The 16,320-nt window shown below is 46.4% G+C and overlaps 1 protein-coding gene across 1 annotated transcript; it reads right to left on the bottom strand.

Annotated features, from left to right (window-relative positions):
• Nucleotides 1–4,871: 4,871 nt before the first annotated feature.
• On the bottom strand, nucleotides 4,872–14,289 carry LOC103651424 (phospholipase A1-II 2). The gene is made up of 2 exons (XM_008677056.2): nucleotides 13,528–14,289; nucleotides 4,872–5,603 (listed from the first exon to the last, which is right to left on the bottom strand). The coding sequence occupies exons 1-2, from the start codon at nucleotides 14,134–14,136 to the stop codon at nucleotides 4,974–4,976; spliced, it is 1,239 nt and encodes a 412-aa protein (XP_008675278.1). The 5' UTR covers nucleotides 14,137–14,289; the 3' UTR covers nucleotides 4,872–4,973.
• Nucleotides 14,290–16,320: the final 2,031 nt, after the last annotated feature.

Genomic DNA, 16,320 nt, shown 5'->3' with positions numbered 1-16,320 from the left:
GATGCCTGAATCATCTGTTTCACATAAGCGGAAACGAGGGCGACGAGGTCCGAATCAAATGAAAGAAGGTGCAGTTATGTACGTAACAAAACTAAATGCAGAGGGGTTTCCTGAAGAACCACTTGACGTGGTTACAAAGTTTCGAAATTCCTGCGGGTCTACTGTTAGAGATATAGTGCCAATCACACTTCAAAAATGGAAGGATTTAGATGAAGACACCCGCAACAAGCTATGGGCTAAGTTGTCTGAGTCATTCAAGTTCCCAAAAGGCACAGAGGATGCAGTAAGGAAGTCGATGCTCTCTGCTATGGCCAAGATGTTTCGTGGGTGGAAGGCCGAGATGAATAGGGAATTTGTTAAGAAGAATAAGGTTCCTCCGCCCAAGAAAATGGGGAAAATCACTCAAGCTCAGTGGGAGGAATTTGTTCGTCAGAAGACCGAACTGAAGGCCAAAGAACTGGGCGAAACTAATTCTCAGAGAGCGAAGATGAACAAACACCACCATCGTCTGGGGTCAACCGGATATCACCATAAAGTTGTGCAGTGGAACAGGATAATCGAGGAAGCTATAACTAACGGCACTTTGGACCCAATATTAAAAGATATCGATGAGAGAGCTATTCGTTGGATCTTTGGTCGGGCAGGTTTGAGTGAGGACGGCAAACTTTTGCATCCAGAATTGGTAGGCGAAGTTTCGACAAAAATTCAAGAATATGCAGATAAGAGAAAAAAGGAGAATTTAAGCCTCGGAGGGAGAATGACATACTAACTGCAGCACTAGGCAATCCTGAACACACTGGACGGGCTCGGGGAATCTCTTCTAAGATTTCCTGGAGAGAGGCGTTTCCAGAGTATGCGTCGTCATATAGGAAACACGAGAAGTCGAAAAGGACCCTTGAAGAGACTATTGATGAAAGGGTACAAAAGGCTATTAATGACGTGATGAACAAAATGAAGAAAACAGAATGCATATCATTTGAACTCAAGCCAAGCCACATAAGTCCACCTATAGTCCCTAGCAGCGTTGGATCTGTGCAAGACTTGACCAAGTACCCTGTAGACGATATTGTTGAGGACAAGCCTTGCTTTCTTCATATTCCAATCAATCGATCTGGGACAAAAACAAAGCAAGCTGCTACTGGTTTGGTAAAACCAGGACTTGTTAACTACAAGGATAATCCTGTCCCGCCACACTATGCTATGGTCCAAGTTTTAGAAATCACAGAAGTGGTTGTGAAGATTGGGAGATAGATTTTCTAGTTGAGGGGATCATAACTTTGCAGGAGGCAATGAACGAGTTGGTCCTTTGGCATCGACGCGACATCAAGTTGGGTGATGAGCCGAATTCAACACCAATGCAACAAAAAGATAGTTCGATCATTCCACACCCCATGGTGTAGGAAAATATGACACCGACCTCCAAAAAAATCGTTGAAACAATCATATCGCCTCTTGCGAAGGAACTCGACGAGGGGGACATAGACAAAATTGTTCCTCAGAATGTCGACGTCAACATCAAAAAGGAACCAAAGGTTGGCACCAATGTTGAAGGGCCAACTATTTCAAAGAAAATTCATAAGCGAATCGCCATGACGATGTCAAGAAACCGTCAGAATCAGTGGCACGCTACCTGCATAAATTGCAGAGAGTTATGACAAATCAATCAAAAGCGGAATCAGCATCTCATGGAGTAGGCACACGGTCGACCCAAATAGACAATTTCGAAGTATGGGAAGAAGATGGAATGATTCATACTCGAGAATCATTACGTCTTAAAACCAATATCTCGGTATACAAGAAGGAGGATGTTCCTCCAAAATTTGTGAATGGGAGGCCATTCTTAACGATCGACGGTGCAATTTTCTAAGTTGTCGACTCCGGAGATTAGAATGCATGAGTGGTACATGGTGGCTAGCAACAAATACAAACTCGAGGAATTCACATTTTTTGTGCCAGAAGATGCATTTTGGAGCAATGATCATATAGATCCTGTGCGGCATTTATTCTTTGACGATCTCTGGTCGTTGTACCACCGACAAAGGATGGAAACCAACTACTTAACCCTCTTTTGCTTGTAAGTACCTCTAAACTTTCATATTTGTTAGTTTTGTACACGCACACATAAACGAGAGTCTAACGATTAACACTATTACACGTAGGATGCAATACATGGATGATAAGAAGAAACAACTTAAGACAGGGTTTCTTGACCCGTTGATGATATCCCAAGCTCGCTACAAAGTAGTTGCTCGGAGGCATGGAGAAGAATATAAAGACTTGGACGATGCTGAATTTGAGAAAGCCGTCAAACAGAATTAGAGAAAGAAAATGAAGGTAATGGCGGCATACATTGGACGAGCCATGTATAATCATGTACAACATGACAAGGACTTAATAATAGCTCCACACCACTTTAAGTAAGTTATCGACATGGTTTAATTTTGAACTATAAATTATGGCAATCGTGATATTAACATGTGTTTTCGTCTATGTCTATATAGTGACCACTACATTTGTATCATGATCTGGCCAAAGGATGGTAAAGTCGTGGTCTTCGACTCACTGAGAATGGAAAAGACTACGTATAATGACTTCTTGAAGATTTTAGAGAAGTATGATTATTATTGCACACTTGTACTTATTACAACTTAACAAATGTATTCTTAATCTCACAATGCTATTCTTATATGCAGTGCATACCGTTTTTATTGGAAAGATCTTGGCGGCGAACATCCAGAGGACAAGCCTAATTTGTCAATATCATTATTTCCATATGGTGACAAACAACCTCTGAGTACTGTCCTGTGCGGTTATTATGTATGCGAATGGTGTCGTGTCACCTTCCATTACATGGTCAATCGTGAGGATGTAAGTTCGCTATCATTGTCTATGTTGCAATTTTTATGTTATATTGTTACTCATCACATTACTCTTAGCACCGCTTGCTTTTTGCTTTCATTGCAGGTTCCTAAATCCAAGATCAATGCTGAATGGTTAGAAGAGATATGGTTTCCGTCGGCGTTGCTAAGGTTGTAAGAGACTTGCTTTACTTTATGCGCCGTGAAGTTCTTCATCAACAAGGGCTATTCTACAATATAAATGGAAATTTGCAAAAATTCCCAGAACTAAGTTTGTACACAATATCACACAGTGTTTAGGTCTTTAGTTAGGAACTTTAGATGTTTAGTTGTCTATGGAACTTTGAGATGTTTAGTTGTATATGGAACTTGATATGTGTATAATTCTGTGTATGACGATGGAACTTGATATGTGGATGAATCTGTGTATTATACCTGTTATGGAACTTGTAATCAGTGTATTATACCTGTTATGGAACTTGTAATATGTGTAAATCTGTGTATGTGGATGAATCTGTGTATAATCTGTGTATTATGCAATCTGTGTGAATCTGTGTATAATCTGTATATATGAATCTGTTTATACCTGTTTGAAAATTCTGTGTATTATACCTGTTTGAAAATTCTGTATATATGAATCTGTATAATGAAAACCGTCTGTGATTTATAGTGTATGCAGTCGGTTCCTTTGAACTGGACCGCCTGTGATGTGTGTCTATCACAGGCGGTTCCTTTGAACTGGACCGCCTGTAATCTGTGTTTTTCACAGGCGGTTTTTGATTGACCGCCTGCGATGTTGTTTTACATCACAGGCGGTGCACCACAAGCGGTTCCTGTAACCGCCTGTATAGTGGCGAACCAGACCGCCTGTACAGAGGTATGCTGTAGTAGTGACTTGTCTAAAACCTTAACCCATAGTAGATTTGTTGTTTCTCGTGTCTTTCATGGAAAAGTCCTCTCTATCGTATGGAAGAGATTATACTTAGAATAACCATACCTAAAAGAATAAGAAACTGACTCGATTACGATATCTATGATCTGATAGATTTTAGTTTCGAACTTGTCGTGCAAGACAGTAAGAAAATGACTCGATTACGGTCTCCACGATACGGTGGATTCAATTCCCAACTTTTCACGCAAGGTAAAGTAAAAAAAACTGGCTTGGTTATGATATGGTAGATTCAGTTATGAATTTGTCGCGCAACATAAAGTCAGATTAATGAGTGAACCTTTAAGATTTATTTTGATATTTATTGTTAAGTAAATGGATTAAGTCCAAAAAATTCCAACACGATGCACGGTCATTAGAGAAAAGTTTTCAAAGTTGCTAAATTCTTTGTTGGCTAAACGGTAAGTTAGAGCATGTTTGAAAGACATTATGTGCACATCATGGTAAAACTAGTTTAGATTATAAGGCCGTTTGGTTTCCTACCTAAGATATCACAATCTATTTAACATTAGTCGCAATCTAAGATTGGATGTCACAATCTAGTTTAGAACTAAACTTAGCCAGAAAAGTTAGGCACGTTGTGGCGTCTTAGACAGTAAACCAAACAACCCTTACATTTGTTTTAATCTCAAATCACGTGGATTGGATAGGATTGGATGTGTTTAAATCCCTAACAAATTTTTAAATATTTTTTCCAATCATCCATATAAAATGAGAATAACCGAATAAGTCTTTATAGTAAGAGTATGTACAATGGGTGTCTTGAGCTGTGTTTTGAGTGTCTAAGAAAGTAAATATAAAAAACTCAAGACATGTATCTTGACAAAAACACTCTATCTTGGTTCTATGCTCGAGATAGTGGACTAGCTAATTGGTCAATTTAATTTATTGAATGATCTGATTGGTGTAATGGATATAGTAAGACACAGGTTTTAGACACACCCACTCTATTATATTGTGTTTTAGTTGTATCTTGTACTTGGAGTACCGTGTAGCAGTATCAGGGTTGTACACGCCCTAATAGTTTTATTGAAGCTCAATATTTTTAATTAGTATTAGGTATATAATTCACCAAACTATTCAATGCTTCCAAGAGGCCAAGATCTTTCAAAACATCTGGATAAGATCCATAACAGCAACACAAAACAACAATTGGCTGGCTTGCACTACAAGTTGATGTTGCCATCCTCGTCTTCGTAATCAGGGTCATGGTCCTCCAAGACCCACCTGCCGTCGCCTCCCTTCACCATGCTCTTGTTGTGGTGTACCTTCCAGCGCACAGGCACGGGGTACTCATCGGCGAGGCAGTCGTCGAACTTGTTCACTAGTGCAACGTCCCGGTCCACCACCAACTCGAACCCGCCGCGGTCGCCCTGCCAGCCGGCGATGCCGTGCAGGTGGACCTCGAGGTCGTGCGACTGCGACTCACTGCCGTGGTGCTTGAGGAACGGCGACCGCCGCGTGTCGATGAGCAGTTCGACGCCCACGTCAGCGTAGCCCACGGGCGGGTAGTGAGGGATGCGGTCTGGCCTGTTCCGGACGCGGAGCATCCGGAGGTCCGGGGTGCGGTGGAAGACGTCCCGAAAGTCTTGGTCCCCCGTGCGTGGGCTGCCGAACACAATGGCCGTAACCGGAGCACGGCGGCTGTCGTACCCCGGGATCTTGTTGTAGGCGTTGGCGGCGATGTCGACAGCGTTCAGGGTGGCCATTGTCGCGCCGAGGCTGTGGCCGACGACGGTGATGCTGGTTTCCTCGCCTTTATATTTGTCCATTAGCCTAACGATCTCTGTCAACACCTGCATGTTTGCACAACAATAACTTGCTAAGTATATGCACAAGAGAAATGGAAGCAAAGAGATAATCATATTTCTAAAAATTGCTAGGATCCGAGATAATCTAATAATCTCTATACTTAAATATAGAGTACATCTAAATCGATGCTTACTGAGTATTAAAACACACAATTACTCAAAAAAAGTATAAAATATAAATGCACACACATTCCAGCTTCTTCAATCTCCTTGTACGGTTGTACCTGACTCCGCTGCCACCTTTCTCAATCATCCATCGCTTTAGACATCGTTAATCGTTAATCATGGTACTGCTGTTATAGCATTGCTGATCGATCTTGCCCTTTTCTTTGGGCACTGTAAGATTTAGCATTGTCCCTTCCTCAACAGTGAATAGCATCTCATTTTTGTTTTCCATCCTTGAGCACAGCTGTCATCGTTTTTTATTTTTTGCTATATCTCCATTTCACATAATGCCCTCCTTCTCTGGGCACTCTGTTATCAACTTGCATCATCACGTCTCCCTCCTCAAAGTACTACTAAGACCATGGCTAGTAGATCATGCATATAGTTATGACACTGTTTTATACTGCATACTTCACTGTTTATAAAGTAAAGTTTAAAATAGGAGATGAAATAAGTAAGAGTGTGTTTGGTTGGGAGTCAACTAAAATGGAGCGACTCCAATCCAGTTTCTGAGAATAGAGCTATTTCATTCTGTATTTCACAAGCAGAATGACACCGCTCTATTTTTTATTTGGTTCAAGGTAGAATAGAGCGAAGCCATTTCTTTCTATGTTTGGTGGATGGAGGAGGAGAGCACTCAAATCCAGAAGAGCGCTCGCGTCCGGTTGTTTTGTGGAGCAGGGTATCCTAACTATTTATGGTATATTTCAAGTTGGAGAGTGACAATATGGGAAACCCTAACCCTAACTCAGGGTTGAGACTTGTATTAATAGACCAATAGATGTTGGGCCTAGCCCATTACACAAGGGTATGAAGATAATTATAAGGGGCTAACCCCAAAACCCTAAATGGGTTCTAACACCCCATGGTCTTAACTCTATCCTGTACAGATGTTGAGACTGGACCGAAAATCGGCAAAGACACTCGACAACAACCCCTTGGTGAAGATGTCGGTGAACTGCAGCATGGTTGGGATGTCGAGAACCCGAACATCACCGGTGGCGACACGCTGGTGGACGAAGGTCGATCTCCACGTGCTTCGTACGCTAATGCTGCATGAGATTGGTGGACAAGTAAATCGCACTGACGTTGTCGCAGTAGACGAGTGTGGCGCACTGGAGGGGGCTGTGGAGCTCCTGGAGAAGCTAGCGCAGTTAGGAGGCCTCTGCGATGTTGTTGGCCACCACGCGATACTCGGCCTCTACGCTGGAGTGAGAGATGACGTTTGCCGCTTGGCGGCCCAGGAGACAAGGTTGGCACCCAGGAACACGACATAGCCGAAAGTGGACCAGCGTGTGTCGGGGCAGCCAGCATCGATGTAGACCACGAGCTCCAACGTTGGGGAGGATCGAAGGAGAAGTCCATAGTCGATGGAGCCACAGAGGTAGTGCATGATCCGCTTGAGAGAAGTAAGATGTGGGGCTCCCACAGGGCGTGCATGTGGAGGCACACCTTCTGGACAGCGTAGGCGATGTCGGGCCTGGAAAAAGTCAGGTACTGAAGGGCGCCGTTGAGGATCCAATAGGACATCGTGTTGGCGACTCGGGGCCCATCGTCCTTAGGGAGCTTTGCCTGAGTGTCAACAGACGTGGAGCAGGGCTTGCAGTCAGACATGTCAACCTACTCTAGGATGTTGAGGGCGTACTGGCACTGGTGGAGGAAGAGACCCGAGGCTTCAACTCGACGATGATGGCGAGGAAGTGGTGGAGAGGCCCAGGCCCTTCATCGCGAACTCGTGCTGAAGGGCGACGACCGTGTGCTGAAGAAGATCAGCCATGTACATCGTGAGCATGATGTCATCGCCGCACCAGTAGATGAAAAGGGATGTGTTCAACTTGGTCTCAATGAAGCCGAGGGAGGCGAATTGGGAGGCGAAGCGACTGTACTAGGCTTGTGGCGCATACTTGAGGCCATACAGGGAGCGGTTCAGCCGGCAGACTAGGTTCGAACGAGTTGAGTCGACAAAGTCGGTGGGCTGGCTGCAGTAGACGGTCTTTGTTAGAGTGCCATGGAGGAAGGCATTCTTGGCAACAAGGTGACGGACCACCCAATCCTAAGAGAGGGTAAGGGAGAGGACGACATGAATGGTGGTGAACTTGACGACAGGGCTGAAGGTCTCATCATAGTCCACTCCGAGGCGCTGGTTAAGCCACAAAGGACCCAACGAGCCTTGTAGCGGTCGGGTGAGCCGTCCTAGGTCAACTTATGGTGGAAGATTCATTTGTCAGTAACCACGTTAGTGCCTAGTGGACGTGACACTAGGTCCTAAGTGTGATTGGCCAGTAGGGCCACATACTCCTCCTCCATAGCGCTACACCAGTGTGGATCAGCGAGGGCGGCGCTAATGGAGGAGCGAACTGGGGAGGCGCCCGGAGGAGCGTCGACCATCATTATCAGCCGATCGATGGGGCAAAGAACGCTGGTGGTGTGACGAGTCACCATCGAGTGGACGTGGTCGAGGTTGTGGTGGATGGCGACCGGGTGGTACACCAGGGGCTCGGTACTGGGATGAGTAGGCGGGTTGGTGGGAACTGAGGGAGCGACCTACCCATGATGGTGGTAGACAAGGGTGGGGTCAGCAAAGCACACTAGACGGGGGCAGGCGACGGGGTCGCGCTTGTCAATGGGGCTGCACATGGCACGGACAAGGTCGATAGGGTCACACGTGGCGTGGGTAGAGGCACAGGCGAGGTCAATGAGGTCACGTGCGGCATGGGTAGAGGTGCATGCGGGATCAACGGGGCCACACGTGGCACAGCTAGAGGGGAGAGTGGAGGCATCACGGCCATGCGTGGCGCAGGTGGAGGTGCGAGCCATGATGTCTGGGATGTGCTTGATGCAGGTAGAGGCACGAGCGGAGGCATCTGAGAAACAGGATGACACTCAAGGAGGGAGTCGAGATCGGTAGGTGGGAGGAGCCAGCAAGGGGAAAGACATCTTCGTCAAAAACAACATGACGAGAGATGATGATGTGATGGGAGAGGTGGTCAAGGCAGCGATACCCCTTGTGGTGAGGAGAGTAATCGAGGAAAAGGCAACGAGTGGAGCGGGGGGGGGGGGTACCTTGTGGGGAGCAGTGGCGGGGGTGTTGGGATAGCAGGCACAACCGAAAGACACGAAGGTGGTCATAGGAGGGGGCTGTGCCAAACAGGGTAAAGTGGGGTGGCTCTCCTCCTTCGAAGGGAGGTGGTTGAGTAGATGGGTAGCGGTGTTTATGGTCTCTACCTAGTAGCTGGCAGGGAGAGACGCCTGGAAGAGGAGGCAGTGAATCATGTTGGTGGCAATGTGAATGATGCTTTCAACCTAGCCGTTCTGGGGAGAAGTGTAAGGGCATGAGAGGCGCAACTAAATGTCGTGGGAGAGGAAGGAGCGAGAGGCAGTGTTGTCGAACTCTCAGCCATTGTCACACTGCAGGGCATGAACCAGACGATGGAACTAGGTGGAGACCTAGGCGAAGAAGTAGGTATGGGTGGAAAAGGTATCCGACTTTAGTCGTAAAGGAAAGGTCCAAAGAAAGTTAGAGAAGTAACCAAAATGACCAGGTGGTATTTGTAACCAGATAGGCTGAGGACAGGAAAGGTCTAGAGATCATAATGAACTAGATCAAAGGCCTGAGTAGCTCTAGATGTGGAAGTGGGAAAAGGAAGGCAAGGGTGATGACTGAGCTGGCAAGCATGGCAGGGGTGTCTAGAGGAACCCCGACTACAAGAGATATCAGAGCGATTGGAGAGCTAGGACATCATGTTAGGTCAAGGGTGACGAGGCGACGATGCCAAATGGTGGAGGTGGTGGTGGTAGTAAGGCATGGGTGAAGGATTCACGGGCGGGTGAAGTGGAGGACAAGTGAATAGAGTAGAGGGGGCTAGAGCTGTCACAACGAGTGAGCACGACACGAGTGAGAAGGTGGTGTATAGTGAGCCCCCAGGGATTGAACTCCATAGAACAGTGGTTATCACTAGTGAAGCGACAAACCAAGAGAAGGGGATGAGTCAGATGGGGAGCAATAAGGACATCATTAAGGTAGAATAGTCTCGGAAGAACCGATGCACCTACCGAGGTGACCGGGAGGGTGGAATCGTTGCTCATGATGATAGAGGGAGGATGGGAGGGGTGTGGAGGATGGGACTAAGATAACGAGCTAGTGTGGAAGGAGGTTCTAGAGTCAACCACCCAATCGGTGGGAGAGGGAGGGGTAGAGAAGGCACGGTGTGCACTTAGAGGGCTAGGGGAGGTGCTCTGACAGAGCCATTAAGAGGGGAAGGAGACAACGAGGGCTCTATTTCTAGGGAGGCAACCATAGCATGGGGAAAGATAAGCGGTCCAAGCACGTGATAGACCGCCTGATGGTGGATCTCGACGCAGTCATGAACAACAGGGTTCATGGCTCGATCGAAGGATACAAAAATGCCCTGAACAAGCTGGTCGTCATGAAGGAGGACACACACAACGATCCCAATAGAACTAGGCATAGCCAGAAAGGAGGGGGTGTCGACAGTTAGGGCAAAGGCAAAGCCGGAGAAGCCAGAAGCTATGGAAGCTATGGAAGGCACATAATTGAGGGGCTGCGGACATAGGAGCAGGGCCAAGGACGCCGGTGGGCGCGATCGCATCGCTGGGGAGGGCGGACGCTGAGGGAACAGGGAGCCCTGTCGTTGACGAGTAGACGTTTGTTACGGGCGACGCTGGTGGAGTCCATGGGGAAGGAGGTGGCACGGCGGCGCTGGTAGGACACATCGATTGAAGTAGTCGGCTGAAGTTTGGTGTGGCCGTGTAGGGGCCGCCAGGAAGGCTGGGAGTGCGCCGACCGCGGCTGGTTGGGCATGTCCGCACCGGAGAGGAGGCCTTATGCCACGGTGGTGCTCGGGTTGATGTTGCCAGACTTTAGGGAGGGGTTAGCCATGGGGCTGATGTCCGGTCTAGGGCAGCGAAATGTCGAGCTGGGAGGAGACAGCGACCGGATCCCTTATGTTGAGGCTTCTGCCGGGCAGAGTCCGAGGGGAGGGTCAGCGACGGGCGTAGGGCACGTGAGCCAACAACCGCGAGCAGGGTAGACGCCGTGATAGGGGTAGGTCTAGTGGTGGGACAGAGCCTGGGCACGTTGTCCTGGGGAGCGGCGCGGGTTCCATGCGCTTGTTGGCACGAGCGTTGTCTGGCGTCACTAGGGGAGGGGAGAAGGGAGGGGCAGGTCGCGCGAGTAGGCCTGGAGATGGCCGACGATGGGGGTGGCTGACGAGCCAGGTGTGGCTAGCAGCGACTATGGGGAAGGTGGGAGGGAAATAGGAAATTCTAGACCTAGGTCTGGTACTAAGTTGGAGAGTGATAATATGGGAAACCCTAACCCTAACTCAGGGTTGTGACTTGTACTAATAGACCAATAGATGTTGGGCCTGACCCATCACACAGGGGTGTGAAGGTAATTACAAGGTGTTAACCCCAAAATCCTAAATAGATTCTAACATTTCATATGGAGACTCTAGGAGCCGATCCACTCCTTTTTCGTTGGAAACCAAAAATCCAGAAAATATATAGGAATAGAGCCACTCCATTCTCATTCACTTCTCAACCAAACACATTCAAGGACCGCTGAAGATAGCCTAATCGAGGGACTATTGCCGGTCGAAAAATTTTCAGTCTGTAGTGTATATACAGAATGGTCCCCTGGGCTTGAGTAGAGTTTTGCTATAGCAACACATCTGGAGAAGGACCATTATTGGACGACCGAAGGGCCAATACTCATTGTTGTGCCTGTCGAGGCTACTAAAATCATGGCATTATCTGTAAGTACTCTCGACTACTTTGCTGGCTGTAGAATTTCATCTAAGGCAAGGTTTTTTCAAAGCCTCCTCCAACAGCTCCTTAAAAAATCTAAAAAAATGACTCCTTTGCTAGCTTTTCTGTAGAAACAGGAAGGAGTGCCCCTAGAAACCGAGCGAAGCCAAGAGCCAAAAAAGGCTTCTTTGGCTCTCTCCCGTTCTCTCTCCTCGTAAAAATAGGAGAAGTTGTGTTTCAAACCAAATGAGATGCTCTTACTAAAAATAAGGAGGGAATTGTTTTTCCAGATGAACTAGAGCCGAAGTTGTTGATGCAAGAGCCCTACCAAAGAGAGCTTAAGTAGTACCAGGACATATTTCATAATTATCTTTATGCGAAACTATCTGTTATTTTCATTTTTGATTCCACGCAATGCACATTAAAAGAACAGTAAACATTATTCAATTGTTGTTGCAGAATATGTCATTGCATGTTGTGAAATATGGATCTTCTGGAGTTGCGATTGCATTTGAAATTTTAAGTGGTTGTATAAGGCCCATATCCTGGCAGCAATACCGCCTCAATACCTGCCTCCTTGTATACATGACTTAACCTGCGAGAAATAAATGACTCGACCTATAAGATATACGGCCTTTGTGGTGGGACAATCGACAGAATCTCACGAGTAGTCAAACCTAACCAGTTTAGCTAGAGACCCTTCCACACCTCCTTGTGTACATATAGCATGCAATTCATGTGCATGTATTCTGATTTCAGCATTGAGAGATCTGTGATCAAGGGACTAGGATGAACACTATATATTTCTTAGAATAATGATTGATGTTGATTTTGGGGAAGAAAGCAAGTTGCAATATATAAGGAACGAGAGTTTGCTAAGAATTCCTCAAATACTTCTAACAATCTATTCAATTCTTTGCAGTCATCAGATTGCTCCGGCTAGACACCTGATGCGCTAATTGACTTCTTAGAGGTAGTATTTGATTGAAATTGCTGAACTTGACTTAAAGGCAAAACATGAATCACACCTACTACTCAGCTAGGACACCTGGTGCAACCATACGAACAACAATCCAGTCGACAGTCACATCTTCAGGAGAAAACTAGACAACACCTTATCTTCACGCAACCATCATGAGGCAAGCAAAATCCATGTCATGCGTCATGATGAGGATATAGCTTCCAACTTCCAAGGTGTAGAAGTTCCATGCATGGATAAATTTGGGGTCACAGCTAATCAAACTGCTTACATTTGCTCTCTCTTATTTGCCCATATTCTAAGGTAGTACTCATGTAGATATTTCGTTTTTATCCAATCGTGATAGATTTTTCAGTTACAAATTACTGTATATATTTTCTACCTCTACTTTTTTTTGCTCTCTTAGCATCGCTCCTCCGTCTATGTTTGATATGTCAATAGTTCAAACTTCATTTGTATTTTTTTTCCAAGTGTGTCTAGTAAGAATTAAAGTAGAGGAGTCTGCAATTACTGATTATAGAAGAAGGCAGTTACTGTCTTTGGAGGAAAGAAAGCATTTTAGACCCTATTTTGATGCAAAACACTTTTTTAAAAAAAATAGAAAAAATATTATGATTTTGTAAAATATTTTGGTTTCGAAACAGCATAAAGTGTTTGAATGCAATAAACTTTATAGTTTTTTAAACATAATATTTAAATTGTAGCCTTTTTGGAGTTCAGGAAACTTCACTCTAAATCTCTCTTTTCTAAACCATGGTTTTGCATGGCTATATATATATGTTCTAAAACTGTAATTTCTTAGTAGGTAATATCACGATTTCTTAATACTAAAACATCCACATATTTATAGCCGAAGTGGATATAAAATAAAAAGGAAAAATCGCAAACCACTTCTGTTAGGGTTTAAATGATATGAAATGCAACAAAAACATGATGTAATACAGTAATAGTACTGAAACACATGAAGAAATTGAAATGAAGCGGCAGAACACACACCTGCATCCTGGCGCTCTGCTTACTCAGGTTGGAGCCTTCATAGTCCGACGTGTAAAGCGACAGGTACCCGCGGTGCACTGACGGGTCAGAGCCGCCGCTGCCGCCGCCGCCGCCCTCCGGACCCAGGATACCCGCCGCCGAGGCGAGCGCGAGCTTGAGGTCGGCCACCCACTCGAGCGCGCGCTGCGTGCCGCGCCACGCCACGACGATGTCCCTGCGCCCGAGCGCGGCGGCGCCCTCGTCCGTGGCGACGGCGACGTACCCCATCCAGTTGCACTCCCTGGCGCAGCGCTCCCGGCAGAGCGGCCGGAGGAGCACCTTCCCACGCACCTCGGCGCTGGCCGTGGCGTAGAGGTACCGCGTGGCCTCGTACCACCCCGGGTGGGACACGTCCACGCGCTGGAACAGGTCGGCGCGGCGGTACCGGCACATCCCGGCGTTCGGGGACCGGCTCTCGCCGATGAACGCCTCGTACGTGGCCATGATCATCTCGCCGTAGGTGACGAGGCAACGCCGGAGGCCCACGTCGAGCGGGTCCAGCAGGCCCTCCCAGTGGTTGCTGCCCTGCAGCTCCTTCCACTGCGCGGCCATGTCGCCGGTGACGAACATTTGTTACTCTACTAGTATGAGCATTTGGCTATCCATCTGAATTCTGAAGGTTGTGATCCTCTTCCTCCCCTTTGCCAATCTGCTGTGTGGATCTGGCAACTGCAAGGTTATTATAAGCTGACCTCGGAGCTAGCTAGGTGCACAAGTGGAGTATTCTTTTGGTTGCTCACATGGCACATGACAGCGGGCATTTAGAGTTAAGGCCTTAAGGGCATAGTCGTCCCTGCAATCAGGTGGAACACACCCGTCTCCATCAAGCTAATTCTATCAACGTGTTTGATTCGATAGCAGCTCATTTGCATTTATTACTTCGTATTGTTAGATATAATCTTGATGTTTTATATTTATTTTAGTAAGCGTTAGTGACCTGTGTGTGTCCGACTGAGTTGTGCAGCCGTGTATGTGTGTTAGCGTGTGTTCAGTGTATGTGTAGATCAGCAGGTGTAGGCGTGACCTGCTAGCTAGTGTGCAGTTCAGCGCAAGTGCAGGCGTTGGACGTTGTGACCTGCACGGGACTGAGATCGTGTGTGAAGATCAACATGGAGAGACCGTGCCATGCGATGGAGTCGTCGTGCGTGTGGATGAGTTGCGCGTGTGCATCAGTGCATGCAAACATTGCAACCAGACGAGTCTGTACGTGTGGCCGAGTCTACTGGAGACGAGAATAGGAGCCTATGCATGCAGGTGTTCGTTAATTGGTGGTGCTTGCTTAGTCTAGGATTACCGATGATCACTACATGATCTTGCAGGCAACATGTGGTTAGCTTGTCCGGTTCTTGCGGCAAGAGTGCATGTTTTACAACGGTCAGGAATCCTAGGTGCCAATGCGTATGAGCGTGGCTGATTGTGCGGTCAAACACTCTCGTGTTGAGTGATGAGTACTCGTGTGTGTCTTTGTTTTCAGTCTATTGGCTTCAGATTAAAGCCTTCTCTAAGAACTAGGGGTGTCAATGGATCATGATTCAAATGATTCTTCATAAAATGGTAGGATCCTAAATAAATTTTAGCTCAAAAATAAATAGAAATAGGGCCCGATCCTAATATGATCCGATCCTTAAATATTATAGTCTACAATTTAGAGCCCATTATCACCCATAGTTAGGACTAATGTAACTGTAATTTATATAGATAAAACACTGTAGAAACAGTAGAAACTGTTTCAGATTAAAGCCAAATGTTTAAACTTTGCAAAAACCCACCGGGCCTCTTTGGTATGGCTCTTTGGACGGCTCCAGCTATCGCTCATCGTGAAGCCTGGTCGCAAAAAAATGACTTTTCATCGAGAGCCCTCCAAGAGTTGGAGCCATTTTTTTGTTAGGAGGCCAAGCACAAAAAATCTAGCTTCTACCAGCTCCTCCTACAATTTCCTCATACACCATTCTAAAGAAACATAGGAGAAGTTGTCTTGCCAAACAAATTACAAAATGACTTTGGATCCTCCGAGAAGCCAAGAAGCCAGAGGAGCTAGAGCTGGAGCTTTTTACAGAGGAGCCGAAGCCCTATCAAAGGAGGCCTAAATCCACAAAACAAATTGCACATAGACTTAACACACCATCAAAACCAACGATTTGGATCGCTGGATGACCCCTATTCCTTACTCATTTAAATCCAATGGACAATATTATTTGGATAATCCCTCATCCATCCCCCCTGTTGATGTGGGAGATAGATATCCCCTGGGTCACTAAGGCGTAGATGCACTCCATAGGTCGCCTGAGAGGCCCCCGGTAAGACGTCCGGTAGGACACATAGTGGGCCTTCTCTAGGCGCAACAGAAGACGACTAAGGTGGGGATGTACATGATGAGAGGAAGTTCCGGAGTGCGCGGAACAAGCATAACGATCACACACAAGTCTCGTGAAAGAATCACTCGAGTCCCGAAGATGTTACATACCAAGAAAAAGATCCGTTGATGGCCTTGACATCCTCAAGCTCGTACAAGGTGGATCCCAATTGGTACACCAATACCAATGCCATGGATCACATCATAAGCGATCTCGATCGCCCTCTCCATGTGTGAGCAATACCATAGTGGCGAAACGATGCAAGTTAGCAATGGAGTAGGTCTGTAAATTTTACATACTAGTTCTTATTTGATTAATACTGAAACTCACCTGCTTGCGCTCAATAATGTCCTTTATGTTTCTGAAATATCAAAACATCTTCTCTTGGTTCATAAACTAT

Source organism: Zea mays, chromosome 3 (genome assembly GCF_902167145.1).
Source record: "Zea mays cultivar B73 chromosome 3, Zm-B73-REFERENCE-NAM-5.0, whole genome shotgun sequence".
Classification (NCBI taxonomy): Eukaryota; Viridiplantae; Streptophyta; class Magnoliopsida; order Poales; family Poaceae; genus Zea; species Zea mays.
Note: the sequence above shows the minus strand (reverse complement) of the source record. Positions and strands in the feature narration are given on the sequence as shown.